At 44.9% G+C, this 22,500-nt stretch overlaps 1 protein-coding gene across 1 annotated transcript in view; it reads left to right on the top strand.

Moving 5' to 3' along the window:
• rapgef5a (Rap guanine nucleotide exchange factor (GEF) 5a) overlaps positions 1-22,500 on the top strand; it is a 78,246-nt gene that overhangs the window by 24,783 nt on the left and 30,963 nt on the right. Inside the window, exons 6-9 of the mRNA XM_066674910.1 lie at positions 6,391-6,472; positions 7,432-7,480; positions 7,566-7,642; positions 14,281-14,409. Coding sequence (XP_066531007.1) covers positions 6,391-6,472; positions 7,432-7,480; positions 7,566-7,642; positions 14,281-14,409 — 337 coding nt within the window. The remainder of the gene's footprint in view (positions 1-6,390; positions 6,473-7,431; positions 7,481-7,565; positions 7,643-14,280; positions 14,410-22,500) is intronic.

The raw sequence follows: 22,500 nt of genomic DNA, 5'->3' as shown, positions 1-22,500 counted from the left end.
AGTAAAAAAGCATTAAAGCAACACAGTGAGAGGAGAAATGAGGAGCCAGTCTTCTGCTTACCCCTCACCACTATTGTTACACTTCTTTTTTTACCTGTCTCTTTTCTCTGTTTACCGCCAGGACACTGAGACTGCGTTGCCTTATCTGTAAGAACATACGCGGCCTGTCAGGTTCCGGAGACACCTAGCTTTACAAAACATTCTTAAAAGACTCAAATCAGAAAGAAATACATTTTGAATCATTCTCTCCTGGTTCCACACACTCCATCTGAAACCCCCGGCCCATTTTAAATCAGGCTAAAATATTATCGTGACATCAGAACGGATTTCTAAAGCCTTCAGCCTTCAGCAGTTTAGCCCCATTGCCTCCGGCAGAAACTGTGACTCAATCTATTTTTTGAATGAGGTGCAATGCAGGGCGGCCATTTGAAAATTCAACAAATTTCCCATTTCAAAGCCCATTTCAATGGGAAAAGTAATAAAATGAAGGGACTTTGTACTTTCACAGAATAAAGGCTGGTACACACTGGATGTTTCATAAATTTAAATGAATATAGGAAATAAATCAGACCCGTTTGGACACGATGCCATTGCTTTAAGGTTTCGCCACTTGGTTAAAAATGCATTGTATGTTAAAATCTGTACACGATGGACAATATATCTCTATCAGTTAATAAAGTTCCTTTTGTTACTCGCAGAAAAAAGAGCAAATGCTAGTATTGGGTAAAAAACAAAAGAAGATGCGCACACAAAGGAGAAGAAAAGCTGCGGGGAACGTTTTTTAACCTCAAAACCCACTCCTGGTCAGTGTTCTGCGTTAAATGCGGAGCCAACTTCCCCAACAGCAGACATCTGACAGTATGCGCAACAGCAGTCAGAACGAGGTTTCAGCTCTTGTATGCGACGGTGAATCTCTGTGCTTAGTTCAGAAGTCATTCATTAAGATTCATTAAGAAATGGCCACAGTGGTTCAAGCATATGACCCCTTTGCTTCTATTTTTTTTTTTATTCAAAACACCCTTGGAGTAAATCTACTTTGCAGTAGGTGCTCATTTGTTTTCCTTCCGTTCAAGAGAGCTGCATGTGTTTGTTTACACTCCCACGCTTGTCTTGCCTGTCCTTCAAAATGAAATGGGCAGCGTAACCATGGGAACAGGCATTATTGATGACATCGCTGCTGTTACAGGGTCTTATTTCCTCTGGGTATTGCTTCAAAGCCGTGTTTTTGACATAGTTTCCACGACAATCATCCTGTTTCTGTCACTTACACAGTGTCATAAAGGTTTCTGTCAGAAGGCACTCTCATTGTGAATTTGACCGTAGATGGATTTAGAGCCAAATGTCTTTATTTCCATTTTTGGGTTTATTAGAGTACTCCAGAGAACACTGTTCCACAGTTCACACGTCCAAAATCACACGTTGGTAGGTGAATTGGTGACTGTGTGAGTGTGTGTCGCCCTGCTACACCCTCCTGGGTGTGTTCTTGCCTTGCGCCCAGTGATTCTGGGTAGGCTCCGGACCCACCGTGACCCTGAACTGGTTTAGCGCTTACAGACAATGAATGAATGAATGTTCGTTGGTGTTTTATTTATATTTACATGAATTTTCTCAAGATTTATTCTTGTCACAGGTGTCCTTCTCTCTGTAATCACACTGGAAAACTCCCTCGATTTGATCTGTGTCTTCTTTGGGAATGAAATATCATCCCTGCTGGGACATCCCACATCAGCAGGAGTCATGGGACCCCACGGAGAGCCAGGGATTGTAGACATTTTTGAGCGTGCGCCTTTGATGCGACAGCGAGAAGGACACAGGGTCGCCTGCAGTTTTGCACTGACAGGATTGATCATGACACAGAGAGAGGCCGTTTCTGACAGTAGCTGTCCACTCCTGTCCAGGCCAAGACCTCACACTAACTGTCAATCCGACCTGTCCAATCAAACTCAGTTTGCTTCGTTTCTGTGTGACGACTGAGATGACACAGGGAGAACACACCACACTCCTCACAGACAGTCACCCAGAGGAAACCCACTCAGACACAGGGAGAACACACCACACTCCTCACAGACAGTCACCTGGAGGAAACCCACGCAGACACAGGGAGAACACACCACTCTCCTCACAGACAGTCACCCGGAGGAAACCCACTCAGACACAGGGAGAACACACCACACTCCTCACAGACAGTCACCCGGAGGAAACCCACGCAAACACAGGGAGAACACACCACACTCCTCACAGACAGTCACCCGGAGGAAACCCACGGAGACACAGGGAGAACACACCACACTCCTCACAGACAGTCACCTGAAGGAAACCCACACAGACACAGGGAGAACACACCACACTCCTCACAGACAGTCACCTGGAGGAAACCCACACAGACACAGGGAGAACACACCACACTCCTCACAGACTGTCACCTGGAGGAAACCCACACAGACACAGGGAGAACACACCACACTCCTCACAGACAGTCACCCGGAGGAAACCCACGCTGACACAGGAAGAACACACCACACTCCTCACAGACAGTCACCCGGAGGAAACCCACGCAGACACAGAGAGAACACACCACACTCCTCACAGACAGTCACCTGAAGGAAACCCACACAGACACAGGGAGAACACACCACACTCCTCACAGACAGTCACCTGGAGGAAACCCACACAGACACAGGGAGAACACACCACACTCCTCACAGACAGTCACCTGGAGGAAACCCACGCAGACACAGAGAGAACACACCACACTCCTCACAGACAGTCACCTGAAGGAAACCCACACAGACACAGGGAGAACACACCACACTCCTCACAGACAGTCACCTGGAGGAAACCCACACAGACACAGGGAGAACACACCACACTCCTCACAGACAGTCACCCGGAGGAAACCCACACAGACACAGGGAGAACACACCACACTCCTCACAGACAGTCACCCGGAGGAAACCCACGCAGACACAGGGAGAACACACCACACTCCTCACAGACAGTCACCCGGAGGAACCTGCGACGCTACCTGCTGCGCCACCGTGCCGCGCTCAGTCTGATATACTGAACCTAATTTAATGATAGTGTAGTTTATGGATTCTTATGGCTGTGGAGCTTTTTTTTTTTTTTTGGTTTATTTGTTTGTTTGTTTGTTTTTTAAATAATGATGATGAACAACATGACTGCTACCATCCATAAAAATCCAAAGCCAGTTCACTGTTTTTATTGTCCATATCCCACTGCTGTGTAAACAGTTCCTCCCGATGCTGAAGCCTGTGCCTTTTTAACCTAGTGCTGTGAAACTGAGCTTTCAAGGCACACTGGCTCTGTTTCTGTAGAAATCAATGTAGATCAATGTGAGGTAAGACATTTGCGGCAAAACAAGGTGAATTTGTCGTTCAGCGTTCAGCTCGGATGGTGTCCGAGACGCTGTCATTTGTGTTTTGGGTTTTCTACATTTTTCTGTCGTGTGCCAGTAGCCTCTCCTCGTCAAAGTGGACGGTTCTATGTCGACTCTCTCTTTTCTGAAGAATCTATTTGGATATTCCATGCACACATCTGCCAACTGCTCAGCGCCATTTGCATGTGATTTGAATGTTATCTTCACCAGTACCAGTTTCACCAGAGCTGGTGTGGGAGTCAGGCTGAGTGAGCTTTCTGTGTGTGTGTATGTGTGTGTGTATGTGTGTGTGTGCGTGAGAGAGAGAGAGAGAGAGACAGAGAGAGAGAGAGAGAGAGAGAGAGAGAGAGAACACTGTTGAACAGTAATGCACTGTGTGTATATTGTAATCCCTGACTCATTTCCAGACCTCTTGCTTCCGTTATTAAAATGTAAAATTAAATATTCAATTATTTGTCATTGTACAACATACAACGAAATGTGTCTTCCACGTTTAACCCATCTGTGACAGTGAACACACCCAGAGCGGCGGGCAGCCATCCCTGGCCCCCAGGGAGCAGTTGTGGGTTTGGTGCCTTGCTCAAGGGCACCTCAGCCATGGATTGAGGGAGGAGGACAGTGCTGTTTCTTCACTCCCACCGCCCTCAGTTTCAAGCCAGTCATGGGAATTGAACCAATGACCTCTCAGCCCTAAGCCCTCTTCTCTAACCATTAGGCCACAGCTCCTGGCTTTTCACATTGAGATAATTTCTTCTTTTTCTGCATATGGCATGAAACCTTTTACCATCCAGACCAGGTCAATGCTTTACTGACTTTTTAAAAGCACAGCTACTAGCAGTGGTGAGTATGAAAACTGCAGAGATTTGTATCCAGGTGCAACAAGGTGAAAGACAGAGAGTAATTCAGCGTGTGATTTTCTCAGGAGCTGCTCCAGACAGAAATAAAATCACAGAGGAACAGGACCCCAGGTGCATTTAATTATATCCAGAAATAGCTTTACTTTAATTATGTTTTTTTATTGCACTAAAAAGCTCCTCACGTTCAGGACACAGTTGCTCTAAATTTGATTAATGTTTTTTAAACAGGCAACTGACTGTTTTATTTTTATTTATTTTTATTTTGAGAATTTGAAATGCTGTGTGTTTTCCCGTAAACATGATTCAGCATCTGAAACTACGAAGCTTGAAGTTGAGTCCCTGAATCTCTTTGGTGTGTGTGAGAGTGTGTGTGTGTTTTGTGAGAATGTTGCAGCAGTGCTAGTGCATGGTAATATCAGCAGTGTAAACAGTGTAATCTTACATGTACACAGCATTTATAGCCTGTTTATAGTCTTTATGTTAGGATTCAACATGACCAAAAGCAAGTCCAGCATATAGTTCACCCCACCCCAGGTCAGATGACATCTTTTGATGATTGTTGTTGTCTATAAGAAAAGCAGCAGCTAGAGTCGCAGTCACACTACTTCAGGGACCTGGAAGTTGTGGGTTCAATTCCTGCTCAGGGTGACTGTCTGTGAGGAGTGTGGTGTGTTCTCCCTGTGTCTGCGTGGGTTTCCTCCGGGTGACTGTCTGTGAGGAGTGTGGTGTGTTCTCCCTGTGTCTGCGTGGGTTTCCTCCGGGTGACTGTCTGTGAGGAGTGTGGTGTGTTCTCTCAGTGTCTGCGTGGGTTTCCTCCGGGTGACTGTCTGTGAGGAGTGTGGTGTGTTCTCCCTGTGTCTGCGTGGGTTTCCTCCGGGTGACTGTCTGTGAGGAGTGTGGTGTGTTCTCCCTGTGTCTGAGTGGGTTTCTTCCGGGTGACTGTCTATGAGGAGTGTGGTGTGTTCTCCCTGTGTCTCCAGGGAAGATCTGCCTATGCACCAGCGGGTCATGAGTGCTCTTTATTGGGGTCCATCCTTAGACCACGTTTATTAGGTACTAACCACACTCTCAGACCTTTACTCTCTTCCAAAATCATCTTAAAGAATTGACGTTTGATATTTTTAATTTTGTTCCTTATGTATTTTGATAATGAACATAACATACGCAGGTTTTCTTTCTTAATTAGAACAAGGGTGTCCCAAATTCTGCCAAAAAATTGTGACAGAGATGTTCGTGTGACCGAGGAGAGTGTTGTCAAAGCCAGGATCTTGAGGCAGCATGAATGTGCGTGTGTGTGCCATGAGAGTCAGAGGAGATGGAGCGTGTGATGAAGAAGTGTCACGGCGGCTGATGATGGAGAGTGACAGAGAAACTTTGGCCCACTTCTCCAACTCTCTGGCCTATTTTTCATCCTCTCCGCCACCTCTGGGGTAGAGGGATGGGAATGGCTCGGGAAGCCTTGTTCCTCAGCTCTGAATGTTTGTTTTGTCCTCCTTTATCGCAGTGTTTTTCCCGTGTAGGCACTTTCTCCCTGTGTGGAGTATTCTCCATGGGCCGTGTTCTGGAAGCGGAGAAGCAGGAATATTTTCACGGATGCTTGAGTCAAGTGTGTGTGTGTCCTACATGTCAAAACGAAGATGAATGACCATCCAAGGTGGCCATGCTGAGTCTGGAGGTTGTTGTGTGTTGCTGTGTGTCACCAGCAGGGGGCAGCACGGAGCTGAGGGAGTTTTCACTGGAGAGTGCCCGCTGTGTTTGTTTTTGGCCATTGTTGGGACTGTAATGTCCTGTATTTGCTGGAGAACCAGAGGAAGCTAGTTAGTAGATATCTAGTACATTTGGGATGATCTCAGCTTGAGTTTCTGAATGCTGTCTAATCTTCACAGCGATGTTCCAACATCTGTTGCCTTTCTAGATGACTTCCAACTACAAAAAGATAAAACCCTGTGTATGAATGTGTGTGTGTGTGTGTGTGTATTCCCTAGCTCCCCATGTTTGTTAAGTCTCAACTTGTTTTATTTGAGCACCTGTGTGTGGGATAATTTTCATTGTCCTTTGAAAGAAGCTTATCAAGTGTGTGATGTTTTGTGTGGTGTGTGTGTGTGTGTGTGTGTGTGTGTGTGTGTGTGTCTCCAGTCCTGAAGAGGATCCTGAGGGGAAGAGGGATATCTGCAGTGAGATTCTCCAGATGAAGGCTCTTGAACGACTTACTTCCACGGTGAGTTAGAGTGTGTGTGTTTGTGTGTGTGTGTGTGTGTTTGGGGGGGGGGGGGGGGGGGGATGTTGGGGGCAGGAAGGGGGGTGGTTAGGGGAGCAGTGGTCAGTGCAGGAGGCTGCTGACCCACTGTTTGTGGTGGAGCTGTCCAGTTAAGCTCATGACTGCCTTTTGAACCCAAGGCAGGACCATCTGTCACCACTGGGGCTGAGAGAATCACTTGTAATTATCTCTCTCTCTCTCTCTCTCTCAGCCCAGACAGACTCACACACACACAGACACACACAAACAGATCAAACAGCCTAGAAATGACATTCAAAATGGAAGACAACAATAGAAATATACCCCAATACCCTCTTCAGTTTTTTGTTTGAATTTAACAGTGTTTTTATGCCTAAAGGCCCCCAGATTATGTGCCTGACTGCAACCAGATCCTCACAGAAATGATCCAGCTACCTGAGTAAAGCATTCTTAGAAAATTAGATGCTGTTACTGAAACAAAAAAGGGACAAACAACCTAATGATACCCTTCATTACCAACAAAATGTCCTGGATGTGTTGGTCTAATAGTGTACTGTAGGCGTCCCATTCTGTCTGCAGTGGCTGACCTCCACAGCTCTGGAGGACCAGACTGTATGGGGTTCTGGCAGCTTTTAACATTTCAAAGAAAAGTCAATCAACTCCAGTGTCCCGTGGTGCAGTGTAAGCCCAGAAGTCCTGCGTAGAAAACCTTCTACAGCTCTTCTCCATTAAAGGAGAACTGTAGAGCATTAATTACCGCGCCACTCTGGGCCTTTTCAGAGTGTGTTTTTAAACTTTCAACATTTGCTTTCGTCTCCTAGCACTTTCTTAAATGTAGCAAATGCACGGTCTCTGTAGCCTGCTTCTGTTCAGTTCCCCATAGTAGAAGCCTTTCTCATCCTAAAAACTTTGTCTTATTTTCTGTCTCTTGTTCCTCGCAGGTACAAAATGAACTAGCAGCAGCGCTGGCAAGGAAAGCGAGGAAGTCAAGTAAGATGAAAGTGTGTTATCCGTTACATAACAAAGTCAGTTGTGCTGACAGCAGTTTAATTGCTTTTATTCGGATTGATTGCAGTGTCAGAGGAGGACACGTCAGATTCAGCAGAAAGTTCCCCTCAAGAACCACAAAAACCAGCAGAAGACAAAGCTAAGGTATGGTAAATGTAGTCTAGATACATAGCAGAGATATTGCTATGTCAAATATACATCATAGTGTGGGGTGGCACGGTGGCACGGCAGGTAGGGTTAGAGTCCTGCTCCGGGTGACTGTCTGTGAGGAGTGTGGTGTGTTCTCCCTGTGTCTGCGTGGGTTTCCTCCGGGTGACTGTCTGTGAGGAGTGTGGTGTGTTTTCCATGTGTCTGCGTGGGTTTTCTCCGGGTGACTGTCTGTGAGGAGTGTGGTGTGTTTTCCATGTGTCTGTGTGGGTTTCCTCCGTGTGAATGTCTGTGAGGAGTGTGGTGTGTTTTCCATGTGTCTGTGTGGGTTTCCTCCGTGTGAATGTCTGTGAGGAGTGTGGTGTTTTCTCTCTGTGTCTGTGTGGGTTTCCTCCGGGTGACTGTCTGTGAGGAGTGTGTTGTGTTCTCCCTGTGTCTGTGTGGGTTTCCTTCGGGTGCTCAGGTTTCCTCCCACGGTCTGAAAACACACATTGGTAGGTGGATTGGCGTCTCAAAAGTGTCCGTAGATGTGAGTGTGGGAGTGAATGTGTGTGTGTGTGTGTCGCCCTGTGAAGGACTGGTGCCCCCCCCCAGGGTGTGTTCCTGCCTTGTGCCTGGGTAAGCTCTGGACCCACTGTGACCCTGAATTGGATAAGCGCTTATAGACAATAAATAAATGAATGAATGTTTGGAAATGTGACACACTGGAGCAGCTGCTTATGTCACCATACTCAGTACCAAGCGTGGGATTGTAGTCTATAAAGCCCCCTGGCTTTAGGCTGCGGAGCAGTTGAAACTGATGCGGATGCATTGTAATGTGGCCATTGTGTACGTACAGTACATCACACTGGAGTCAGACTTTGTTTAGTTAAAAGGGACCATCTCTGAATTTGTGACCAGTGAGGCATTAAGTGGGAGAGGGCTGTATGGGGGTGTAGTGAATAAATACATCACTGTAGTAAAGGGATTATACTATGGACTGTGTACACCTCGACTATAAATCACAGTTTTCAGAGGCGTTAGAGTGAATCATATTGACTATATGTAGAAAATAAATGTGTAAACATCTCCACGCTGCCATGCCTCATTAACGTTAACATGTAGAAAATACTAAGGAACACTGAAGCATAGTTCTGTACACACAAGTGAGGTCTAAAACCTCTTCCACCATGTGGCCAGAAATTTGTGGACATCTAGAACAGATCCTCTGCTTCAGAGCTCAGTGCTGAGGTGGAGGCTGCTTTATACTCCACTAGACCATGTTTGGCATTGAGCATGGTGATTCTTAACATATCCACCTGTGAGGCACTCCAGAATCTCTCATTTTATTTCCAAATGTTTGTAGACACACAGCTTCAATATAATCTCTACAGAGAAGTACAGAATGTAATAGAGCTCTGGAGCAGTTAGATATAGGACTAAAGTTGCTACAAAACAAAGCTACAAAGGTAACAGAGCCTCCCAGGGCTGTACACCGCAAGATCCGTGTTCTTTGGAGAGACTGAGCACTGTCCAAGGACTTTGGGCTGATTGGAATTGTGTTTTTGATCCAAAACATATCTCCCGACATCGCCACATCATTTCACGTAATGCACCTGCAGCGTTCCAATAACAAGTGGACAGACTTCTCTGACCAGCAGAAGCTGTTACTGCTTTAACAGGCGACAAACTCGTTATAAATACGTTTCGTTTTCAGAGAAAGCTTGGATGTCCACACACTTCATACAGTGTGACTTCCTTCCATCCAGGGTAGGAGTGTGAGAGCCTGCTGGGATAAGCGCAGACCAGCCTGGGGAAAACGGAAAATGACTTTTCCTGCACTGGCTGATATTTATCCCCTGTTTCCTGAGCTGCTAAAAGCCCATGTGATTTAGAATCACAGGTAATGACTCAGCAGCGTAAAGCAGAATAAACACATTAGGGTCCTGCACGAAAACGAATTACTGGTTTAAGGCGCGTGTGAATTTGCTGATGTCCGATTCATTTTTCATCTGGTTTATACATTATTTATCCATGTCGTAGTTTGTAGTCTTACAGCATCTTTCCTTTCTTCCTCATCCTCAAGGTCACGCTGGATCTGGTGATGTGCATGTTCCGGTTTTCCTTTTTTAAGGAGACCCTTTTGCAGGATAGTATGGATGATGTGTGAACATTTGTGTGTTTGTGTGTGTGTGTGAGTGAGCGCGTGTTGTGTGGGCGCGAGAGATAGGAGGAATAGAACGGGACAGAGGGCAGGAGAGAGAGAGAGAGAGAGAGAGAGAGAGAGAGAGAGAGAGAGAGAGAGAGAGAGAGAGAGAGAGAGAGGGGGCATAAGTGGGCAGGCGAGGGCTCTTGGCACGTCTTCAAAACATGGGAAACCTCTTACTCTATCTCAATAATTCATCAGAGGCAACACAATTACAGGCAAGGAGCAGAACAGGCCTGGGATCAGACTTAACCCTGTCCAATCTGACACTCCACTCAGAGTAGGCATCAGATGGGGTGATTCTTACACTGTGGCCTTATATAATGAACATTTCTGTGAGAATTTGATGGCATTCATCAGTGAGAATATTAGTGATGTCGGGTCATAATGCTGTACGATTGGTTCTGGATATTTCTGTATCCAGAGAACACAGTTCCACAGCTTTAAAGCCCAGCGCCTGGCAGTGGGCACTTTAAGCTCAGGTGCAGCAGCTCCAGAGCATCCCATTTTATTTGATGCACAATAGACACAACTTTTAGATCTGACAAGCATAGGAGCATAGGACAGCTCTGAGATCAGACTGAGGACATATGCTGTGCAGATCCAAGCACAGCTGGACTGAAAAAAAAAAAGAAACAGAAAAATAAAACAAAAATAAAAATAATATAAGGAAGAGGCCTGAAAGTAGTTCATTAGATTGAACTATTTATTCCCAGGCTTGTTGTGGTTGTAAGGGGCTAACAGGAAACGCTGTGGTGCTGTGGGCAGATGGTCACTCTGGAGACGCTTATCAGACGGCTTTGTTTACTGAGGAAACTACTGTGGGATAGAGCTGATGAGTGAAGTTGTGTATGAGTTTTTTTCTGTTTGTGTGTGTGTGTGTTTGACCAAGAGAGAGAGAGAGAGAGAGATTATTTATAGTTAATGATACAGATCTCGCAGAGAGGAGTAGTTTCTCATTAGAGGTGCTGAGAAAATAAAGAAAACAACATAATATGACTACGAGGTTTAAAAATACACTCCACTGACAGACACACCCTAAACATTAGTGTTAGTGGTCACTCACCCATCGCAGTCTGGAGCAATCCTAGGAGTGAAGGGTGGAATTCATGTCCAGGGGTTACAAAACGGAATGGGTAAATAGTAATGCAGCATTGGTGATTAGACAAATTCATTGTCTGTAAGCGCTTGTCAGTTTCAGGTTGCAGTGGATCCAGAAGCTACTCGGAATCACTGAGTGTAAGGCAGGAATACACCCTGGAGGGGGCGCCAGTACTTAGCGGGGTGACACACACTCACACGTTCACTCACACACTCACACCTATGGACACTTTTGAGTCGCCAATCCACCTACCAACATGTGTTTTTGGACTGTGGGAGGAAACTGGAGCACCCGGAGGAAACCCATGCAGACACAGGGAGAACACACCACACTCCTCACAGACAGTCACCCGGAGGAAACCCACACGCAGACACAGGGAGAACACACCACACTCCTCACAGAAAGTCACCCGGAGGAAACCCAAATGGACACAGGGAGAACACACCACACTCCTCGCAGACAGTCACCCGGAGGAAACCCTCACGGACACAGGGAGAACACACCACACTCCTCACAGACAGTCACCCGGAGGAAACCCACGCAGACACAGGGAGAACACACCACACTCCTCACAGAGAGTCACCTGGAGGAAACCCACGCAGACACAGGGAGAACACACCACACTCCTCACAGACAGTCACCTGGAGGAAACCCAAATGGACACAGGGAGAACACACCACACTCCTCGCAGACAGTCACCCGGAGGAAACCCACACGAACACAGGGAGAACACACCACACTCCTCACAGACAGTCACCCGGAGGAAACCCACGCAGACACAGGGAGAACACACCACACTCCTCACAGACAGTCACCCAGAGGAAACCCACGCAGACACAGGGAGAACACACCACACTCCTCACAGACAGTCACCCAGAGGAAACCCACACTGACATTATAGTAGATAATTGATAGCTACAATAAAATTAACTGCAATGAAAATTGTCAAAGATTATGCTCATTTTTTGCATGAATATTACTACAATCAAAAATGGTAATGATGATAATAAGAAAGATAATTTGAGAATATTAGGAATCCATTCTTTACAAGGGCCTTGCTCCCAGTTTTTCGAAGCCGTCTGCTGGAATGTTATTCCACACCTCCAAAGTTCTTCTCTGTGGTTCTTCTTTTGTGTCTATTTCCTTTCCTCAGTCAAGACTTCTTTACAACTCCATGTCCTTTCAGTCCAATACACCTTCTCAGAAATATATAGGTACATATGTAGAATAATAAGTACATAGATAAATGATGTTACATCAATAAAATGAGACTGGTTGTGTTGTGCCTCCCACTCCTCTTGTAACAAACAGCCATGGTATACTCTCAAAAATATTTTGTGATATTGTTTATATCGTCATATCGCACACCCCTGTGTTGTTGTTGTACAACATAAATGTGCAGTGTCTGATTAGAGCTCCTCTGTAGTTCACCCACAGCTTATTACAGCGTTTATTATCTTCTCCTTCTCTGCCCTCTTTACGTACATGTGGTCAGCCCCACAGACACGGGCCGAAATGACCAGTGCTAGTGTAAAAGCTGCCATTAAGACAAGCCTCAGTGACTCATACACACTTCCGCCTTACAAACAGACACACAGACACACACACACACACACACACACACACACCTTACATTAATATTTCAGTAGCACTAGACATCTCCTTTTAACTGGGTTGAAGGTAAGCCACGTTTAGCATGACACGTGGTCTCAGCTGCTTGTAGCTGCTTGTGGTTGAATGTTTAATGGCTAAAAGTTACAGACCCCCCCCCCAGCATTTTGTATGATATCAAGAGCATGCATCGTTAGTCTTCCCCTGCCTTTCTTGCATTAACAGCTTCTACACATCTTCTACTCATAGGAAAGTTTGTAATTTGATGGCATTGTCAGGTCCTGATATTGGAGGAATAGGGTCTGGATCATAAACACCACTCCAACTTGTCCCAGAGGTACTGAACTGAGCTTTATCACTCCAGAGAACACAGCCACACTGCTTCACCGTCAAAGGCTCAGAGGCTCTGTAACCCAATGGCATTGAGTCTGTGCACATGTCCGTGGACTCAATGTAATGTATTTAAACATAATGGAAAGTCACTTTAATAATGGAATGCTATGTTAATAGTAATCCCATAGATTCAGTAGGTTTTCATTCGTCCTGTGGGTGTTTTCTTTACGCCTTCACTGTGTTTTTGGACGTTTTCACCAATGTTGTCTTGACGGTCTGCTTGCGTCGCTCCATTGTTTCAGTGGCACTGTGGGATAGTTTACCTCACAGGAAGAGCTTGTGGTTACAGCCAATCAAAACACTGCCCTGCGTAAATAAACAAATGGGCCGGGTCTGGCTCTGATAATATGGTTCCGTCCCCCCACCACCCGGTCCTCAATATCTCAGCAGCCCATGAGTGCTGTACGGTGTGTGTGTGTGTGTGTGTGTGTGTGTGTGTGTGTGTTAAGCCATGTTATTAGCATGTTTTGGGGACCTAATAAAGACTTTGACATTCTGGGGAGATTACATTGCAGCCCCATACACTACACCATGTCCAAAAGTTTATAGACACGGTTGTGGGTTCTGAACACAGATGCTCCGTGCTCAGTGCCAAGGGTCAGCTAGAGGAGTATAGACCACCAGCTGCATCCAGTAGCTTTGGGGTGAGTTGGAATGGTGTCTGTGATCCAACACCAGTGCCTGACCTCAGTAATGCACTTGTGGATGAATGCAGTCAAATCCAATCAAACCTAGTGTGAAGCCTTCTCAGAAAATCAGAAATACTAGATGAGCAGGTGTCCGCAAACATTTGGCCATAGAGCGTATCATGATAAGCTTGAGTGTGTGGCGTCTTAAATTCCTTCCTTTCAGGAAAAGAAATACTCCAGAGTTTCCTTTCCTCTGGAGTTTATGTGCGGTTAAGTTTCTCTTTCTGTACTTTTCCCGCCTTTTGGGAGGAGTTACACACACACCCCCCCCACACACACACAGAAAGAGAAACACAGTACACACGCTTACTCACTGAGGAAAAGCACACGGGTTCTCTCACTTATAGTCTAGAGAAGAAAGGAGAGAAGGAGCGAGGGATGAAAGAGAGAGGAGTGCTGTCAATTCTGTTTGTTTTGCCACACTTTCGGATAGAACTTAGTGTTTAAGGCTCTACCACAAACCCACACGCACCACACACTTTTTTGTGTGGAGTTTATTGGACTGAGGGGCGCTGTGTGTTTTGGAGAGCTGGTGGTGCACCTGGCTCTCATTCTGGGAGTGTGCCACTGAGTGTGTGTGTGTGTGTGAGCGATGGGCAGCATGGCGTGGGACTGTGGGCTGAAGTACCTGTTCTCTCTGCCCCCGGCTCTGCAGCAGGGAGGTGTGTGTGCGCTGAGGTCGCCAGATGAACTGTCACGTCTGGAGATGGTCCAGAGACTGGCCAAGGACGGCTGCCGCTTCCTTCAGAACCAGAACTACAGGCTGCCTGACCGCTCCACACAGGTCAGAACCTCTACTGTCTGAGTTTATAAGTGAAATTAATGCTGTGGGTTATTTTGCAAACTGAGGGGTTTTATACAGAACCACAAAATGTATTTATTTATTATTTACAATTATTTTTTTGCTGTTATCAAGTGATGTAGTACATTAATAATCGACAAAAAATGGAGATACATGTTTTTCTTTGGCCGTAAATAATAGATACAGTGTTTAATATGCGATCTCTTGTCTGATTAATCTGTTTTTATTTGATAGAAGGTTACACATAGTCACAAGTAAAAACAACAACAACAACAACAACATTTCCATAGCGTAATGAACGTAGCTTGATTGTGAAAAATGACTACAGAAGTCTCTGTAAGCCTGTGTGTGTGTGTGTGAGTGTGTGGGTGTGCACATGTAAGTCATGTGAGCCCACGGCTGCCTCTTTTCAAACTGCAAGACCACTTAATGACCACTCAACACATTTGCAGGAGAACGCTAATTTCCTAATGTTGTTATGTTAGCTGAGTGATATGGGGTGGGTAAGGGCCATCCTACAAACCCAGGGAGACACCTGAGGCATCACTGGACTCTAGATGTCCAGAGGATAGGCTCAACACCTTGATGGTTGCGCTGCTAAGGAACATGGAATTTAAGTACATTTGATTTCAATTAGGTCCAAATTAAGCAAGAAGGTGAGAGACTAGGTCCAGGGTGGGGGAACAGCCTTAATGAACATGACCCACTGAATACTGAGTCATTCTGTATTTTCAGTAGCTGGCTTGTCTGGCTTCATTGTTTGGGCTGGTGTTGTCTTGTGGTGGGGTCAGCAGTAACTGCAGCTTCACTGAGGAGTGTTGGGTCAGTGGCACAGTTTTGAGCCTGTTGGGTTTTATGTTTCGAGGCTGGACTACATGAGTCTGTGTGTGTGTGTGTGTGTGTGTGTGCGCTGTAGCCTGCAGCAAGGTGACACACAGCTGAGTGAGTGGGTGAGAGAGAGGTAGAGAGAGGGGGAGAGGAAGTCTCTGGAGTAGCTGTGCTCTGTACCTGTGAGACTCAAAGCCCTCTTCAGAGCCGCTGCCTGATTAAGCACCGCACAAACACTGCAGATGATTAGTGAATTTTACCAGCTGTGTTTGCATCTTTGGAAATGCTTCCCCAGGGGGGAGGGAACAAGCTCAGCTTGTGGTGTCGTCTGGGCTACCTGAGAGCGTACCACAGGGCTTAATTATCAGCACTCTTAAAAACAAAGGCACTGTTCAGTGGCAGGGAATTCCACTTATTTTTTCTCGTTTTTTTATATAAATCAATCACAGAGGTGTACACAGTATCTACAGAGTGCTTCAGTAATCACGGAGGAACTTGTAGATGCAGATATTGAGATTTCTTTCCTGTGTTGAACAAAATACATGTCCTGAGAGTGTATGTTGATAATTGTCATATAGTAATGAATAAATAAATAATAACAGTAATATATTTTTGGGGACTATTGGGCCTTACATGACTGTCCGTGTGCTTGTAAACATGTTCAAAAAGAAGCAGTGGGTTGGCCTCCTATCTCAGAGGAAGCATATGTTCTACTCCTTTCCCACGTGTGATCAGAGTCTTAATGAAATGTCAAAATACCAAAAGGATTAAACACCAGTAGTGTTCTCCCCCTGTGTAAACAGAATGGCCACTTTCAGCGCCTGTTCCTTTAAATGATAATGAGTCCCTGTTCTCCTGGATCCTGAGTACACAGCAGTGAAGAGCAGAAGCTCTGGCTTTTAGTTGTTTTTGCTCGGTTTTCTTTCTTCTCGGTTCTTGTTTTCCCCATTTTTACTCAGTGCTCTTATCATCTCTCAGTCCTTGTAGTTTCTACTTTGGTCTGTTTAACCTCGTCTTTGCGCTCTCACATAAATGTGGGTTGAATGCAGTGACTGGAGGGAAATCAGATTTTGTTCAGTGGCCAATAGCATTAAAGTGGAAAGCCATGTTAGAAAATGTTGAATTAGCAGATTCTACTCTAATCGAATGGCTTTTTTTCTGTAAGGATTTGATGGCATTCAGCCACGGGAACATCAGTGAAGTGAAGTACTGGTGTTAAATATTCAGTTCTGGTTCACAAACCCCACTCCCAACTCATTGGACTGGAAAGAGCACCATCACTCAAGAGAATACAGTCCCACTGCTTCAAAGCCCACTGCTGGTGGGCTTCATAACACTCTACACTATATATATTTGGCACTGAAGCATCGTGACCTTAGCAGGGAGCAGTAACCCTGATCTGAGCTGCGTTAGGCTTCTTTTATTGTTGCTTGCACTGTGATTTTTGTCTGAGCACTGTACCCTACTGGGCTTGAGAGTTGGTCTCTCATCTGAATCTGCACTGGCCTCACAATGACCACAGCTGGGTCTCTCCCTTCCTGCCATTGAAGACTCCTGGCGCTGCTGTAGCTCAGTCGTCACAGTGAAAGAGCAGATCTGAACTGTGCCCGAGCTTAATACTGTACCTTCCCTTTTCCCTTTCTCAGCGCTACAAGCTTCTTTCTGCACCGCTTTCCTCTCAGACGGCTCATTCTGCACGTACAAGCTTTTTTCATTTTTGCAGCTTTAGCCTTGAGTGGTGTATAATAGGAGATAAAGTGGAGAACAGTCTATAGATCTGAGTGACTCTTGGGGCAGACAGGGCCAGACTGCTGAGACAGTGCAGCATGAAGGGCTCTAGCATGGATAAAGTACAATACTGAATTCTACATTTGATATATATATATGTCCCATTCTACTGATAAATTTAAAGGAACATAAGGTAATTTATATTTTTACCTTAAAATTACTGCAAAATTATTGTGATGCATCACTGATTTCTAACAGGGACGATAGGACCTCTGTCTGTGCTACTCTGTCCTCAGCACTCCAGAAACTGCACTATGTAAGTTTTGGAGCAGTGTAGGAAACACACTCCCTGTGGGGACAGTGCAGTAAAAGTGAATTACACTCTGCAACTATAGGGGGAGCCCAAGAGCAAAACGTAGTGTTTCTTTAATAATGTATTGAAAATTTCTTAATAATGTTTCTTGAATTTTCTGCTCATTTTTGAAGTTATCTTTTTTTTTTAATCACCTCAGACATCTCTTCTTAAAAATAAAGTTTTATTTAATGGCCATGTGGATAGGAAATTCATTACTGGAAGTTAAAACGCAACCCTTAACCATAAATCTGTTGGAGCTTAAAGAGAGAACAGCACTGTAGGGACTTGTCAAATATCAGATTTCAGAGATGAAGTTACGTTAAATGGGTGTGACTCTGTAGTACTTTGATGTATCATGTTAACGCTGTGGTTTATGTGGCACAGGTGAATGAAAAATCATTTTCCCATTCATGCCGTGAAAAATTTACATCCGCTCCTTCCAGGCTGGTCCACCCACCCCCGATCAAAGAGCGCCCTGAGATACTCTCAGTCCAAACATCACTTAATAACTAATTCATACCAGATATTACAGCTATCAGCCAAGAAATTGATTTAGGAAATGAGTTGACAGCCTCTTTAATCCTGTATTGGTTAGAGTCATCGTCTAACAACATCATATCATATTCTGCAGGCCCCAGCAGTGTCCAGTGATTGTTTAATGACAGGATACAGGCACTAAGCCCTACTCGGACAGGATAGCTTTACTGTGGGAGCTGGGGTAATGTCGTTTTACCACAGGACGTCAGTAATGTTTGTGATGGATTCTCACTGGATAAGAAATATTGCTGTAAATAACAGATGGGAGCGGCTACTGTTCTGAGAACAGCCCAGAATCATAAATCCACAAAACTCTCTAAATGACCTTATCTTTAAGGTTTTCATAAGAGATCGTTTACAAAAAGATGGCAAAATTCTTCACTCACACATAGTCCTTCACAAAGTCATTATAACGGCTGCCATAATCTATTTAATTGTCTCCTTTCCTGAGAAAACCTGCAAACAACTCTTTTACCACAGAATATTCACCCACGTCTCAGTTCATGTAAAATTATTATACCTAAGTTTATTTTTACTGCCCTACGGTAGGTCAAAGGCTACGAAATTGTTTCTGAAAAATGACTGAAATGGTCAAAATTCGACCGGCTAAAATGACCGAGACTCTGGTAATAATTACATTACTCCATTTCCAAAGGTAAATCTACTCCCGTCTGAAAGGGGCTGAAATGCCATTCATTTTAGATGGTAGATGAAGCTAACTAGCTTGCTAGGCTATCTCCATGCTAGTCTATAAAAATATAAAGTGTTTGTCAGCATCACTTGGCTTTACTTATATCTGAAGACTCCCTGAACTCCTGCCCAATGTCACCTCCATGTTTCAGGCCTCCTGGGCGTGTTCCGTACCAGCAAATTACTGGTTTACTTCCACAACATCACTGTACTGTTCAGTACTAGCCGTTAGCATAAATTCAGCCGAGCCAACCTCCAGCTGGGAAAATCCACCCCTAATGAAATACTAAAGTTGTTTTGGTGTGAAAGCTTCAGCGGTTTCCAGGGTATCTTTTAAATCTGCCAGATTTCCATTAGCCCAAGCAGGATTATCAGAGACTCCGGCTTCCAAGCTTAGCAGGCCATTAATTAGCGACTTACTTAGTGCAGCTTTAACCCCATTAGTTGAGACAATTGACGAGATTCAGTCTTCAGATGAGCTTCGGATCAGACTCTTCCTGCCCAAGAAACCTCTGCAGCTCGGGAAAACGTGACTACTTCCCTGGTCATGCAGTGGAGATGTATTGCAATATATATACGATGTTTATTTTCCTTTATTGTTTAAAAACAGCTGAACTTTCGTGAAGAATGGACCAATAGAAATGCTCCAGAATTGACCAGGAGTAAAACCTTTTTATATTAACTTCCATTACAAGTGTAGGCAGATTTCTCCTGTAAAGTTGGCATTTTGGAGATCCCCATTTGGGGGACAATATCATAGAAGCTGAGGGTCTTAGGGGTCTGTTATTCCTGCCTTTAGCATTGCTTTTCTTGCGTAAGTGACTAATGTGTGTGATCCTGCCCAGGCCCTGCCCAGACTAGTGTGTTCTTTTCCAGTAACAGCAATGACCCTTTCAGTTTCAGATAGCACCTTTCTGGGGCGACATGGGTGGGGGTGAGGGGGGCGGCTGCAGCTGCATACACACCCTAATGCAAATACACACACACACACACACACTACACACACACACGCAGTTTCCCTGAGCTACTTTGTGTTCTTTAGCACAGGAAAGAAACACCAAGTGCTTCCTCTATGCTTTCCATGAAACCCTCCTTTCCTCAATGTTCTCCAACTTACGTCATGTCACACACACACACACACACACACACACACACACACACACACACACACACACACACACGCACACACAGGTGTGGATAAAGGTTTTGTTGTACATTAGCATTGCAGCTTCAGCTCTAAACACAGGCTAATATCATACGTCAAACATGTCTTTGCTGATCAGGAGCTTGTGAGGTACATGAACGTTTAAAAGGGTTTAATTACCTTCACATTTCTTGGTTTAATTCAAAATGATTTACTTTGGGATGTTCTTGGTGGAACCGGAACATAGTCCTCCTACAGCATTTGCCATGGACCCAGTTGGCACCTTTATTTTAAGAGTGTAACAGAAGGCTTTGAAGAGATGCTTCATCGCCGAATGCTTTGATACAGGAGTGCAAAGCTTAATATGGAAGATGAGTGCCGCTCTTGGCTTCTTTCGGATCAGATGGTGTGAAGTGAAGCTGTGACTCAGTTCAGCCGAGGACGAGAGGAAGGAGCGGGGAAGAAGATGGAAAAGTTGATTTGAGTTTATGAAGTCAGGATGTTTCTGTTGGGCCACAGATGAAGAAAAGACCTGTATCTTCAAAAGCAGTTATGGGAGAGAGAGAGAGAGAGAGAGATGCTTTCCATGAAACCCTCCTTTTCTCAATGTTCTCCAACTTATGTCATGTCACACATACACACACACACACACGTGCGCGCACACACAGGTGTGGATAAAGGTTTTGTTGTACATTAGAGAAAGAGAGAAAGAGCGAGAGAGAGAGAGAGAGAGAGAGCCATGGTGGTGGTACAGGAAATTTCTGTGAGGTAATGTCCTGATCAGTGAGTGATGAACTTTGGCCGAGGAGGAGGACAGGAAAGAAGGGAAGGAAAGGGAGGAGAGAATCAGGCTGAGTGCCACCTCTCTTTCCTCTATAGATTTATTAGAAGAGTTTCTCAGACAAATCAGGTGCAGAATTTTGTCAAGTTCTCAATCAGGTGCTGCACAGGCAGCTAAAGATCATTCTTTTCAGAATTATATCATTATTAATCACTGATCTTTGAGATGTCAAATATGGTCAGTCAAAGCTGCCTTTACTTTACATTTTCCAGGTGTTTCCAAGGAGATCAGATAAAGACACTTCAAATGAAAACAATTTTCCAAAACAAGATTGTCTTCATCAGATAAAGCTTTAATCTCTGAGGGACGGGGGGTAAAAAAATCAAGCTCCACTTAATCTGATATAATCCCCAGTTGTTTGTGTCCATCCTCCCGCTGGATCTGTCACGAAGATGTTAGTGAGAAAAGGAAATAGACAAAAAGGAAGAATATTATTTAGATTGTGAGAAGCAGGGGATGCAACCAATTTCGAAACTACACTTGAGGTGTTGAAAACATCCCCGCAGACTGAAAAGCAATCAGAAAAAGAATAGAAGCAGGAGTGAACAGTCTGGTCTCGAGATGAATTTGAGTCATATTTCCAGGATTCCTACAACGTGCCATGGGAAGCTCACCATTTGTGGAAGTAACGTTCAACTTCTGATAGCTACCCAGTGAAAACATTGTTTACTTAACGTCCATTTTGACTGGACATTGTGTCTCTTGATTATTGCAGAGCATTGTAATTAATAGTTAGTGCTTTCCCTAAATGTGACCCACAGCCCAGTGCAGACTGCGTCACATTCCTGCAGTGTTTCCTTAAACTCTGGTGAATTCCTGTCCTCGGGCTCTGACAGCTTACTGACAGCTTAATCCTCACATAGTTGGCTTTAAGTTTGTCTCACATTTGAATCTCATTGAAGCCAGCGCTGTATTTAATTTAATTATATTTCCATAATACTTTATTACACTTTTATTTATAATGAAAGTGTTCTGGGTCTGTGTCCTGTGCACGTGCTTTTGGAATCAATGTATAGAAATAGCATATGTAGCTTCTTCTTTATATTTTCATATTAAATCCAATTTAGGTAACTTTTTTTAGGTAATTATGAACGTTTTAAGCAGTAAAAAAAGGCAGATTTTCAAGGAAGTTTTTAAATATAAAAATGTAAAATGTCCAAAACACAGATGCAGTGATGGGATGATGTCAGAACCAAACTACACTAGTGTTGTTTTACATACTGTATTCATTCATTCATTATCTGTAACCCTTATTCCATTCAGTGAATCACTGGGCACAAGGCAGCCTTCCCAGGGGGCGACTCACACTCACACATTCACTCACACGCTCACACCTATGGACATTTTTGAGTCGCCAATCCACCTACCAACGTGTGTTTTTGGACCGTGGGAGGAAACTGGAGCACCCGGAGGAAACCCACACGGACACAGGGAGAACACACTCCTCACAGACAGACACCCAGAGGAAACCCAGACAGACACAGGGAGAACACACCACACTCCTCACAGACAGTCACCCGGAGGAAACCCACGCAGACACAGGGGGAACACATCACACTCCTCACAGACAGTCACCCGGAGGAAGCCCACACAGACACAGGGAGAACACACCAAACTCCTCACAGACAGTCACCTGGAGGAAACCCACGCAGACACAGGGAGAACACACCACACTCCTCACAGACAGTCACCCGGAGGAAACCCACGCAGACACAGGGAGAACACACCACACTCCTCACAGACAGTAACCCGGAGGAAACCCACGCAGACACAGGGAGAACACACCACACTCCTCACAGACAGTCACACGGAGGAAGCCCACGCAGACACAGGGAGAACACACCACACTCCTCACAGACAGTCACCCGGAGGAAGCCCACGCAGACACAGGGAGAACACACCACACTCCTCACAGACAGTCACCCGGAGGAAACCCACACAGACACAGGG

Source organism: Hoplias malabaricus, chromosome 6, assembly GCF_029633855.1.
Source record: "Hoplias malabaricus isolate fHopMal1 chromosome 6, fHopMal1.hap1, whole genome shotgun sequence".
Classification (NCBI taxonomy): Eukaryota; Metazoa; Chordata; class Actinopteri; order Characiformes; family Erythrinidae; genus Hoplias; species Hoplias malabaricus.
This window is presented reverse-complemented; position numbering and strand designations above follow the sequence as displayed.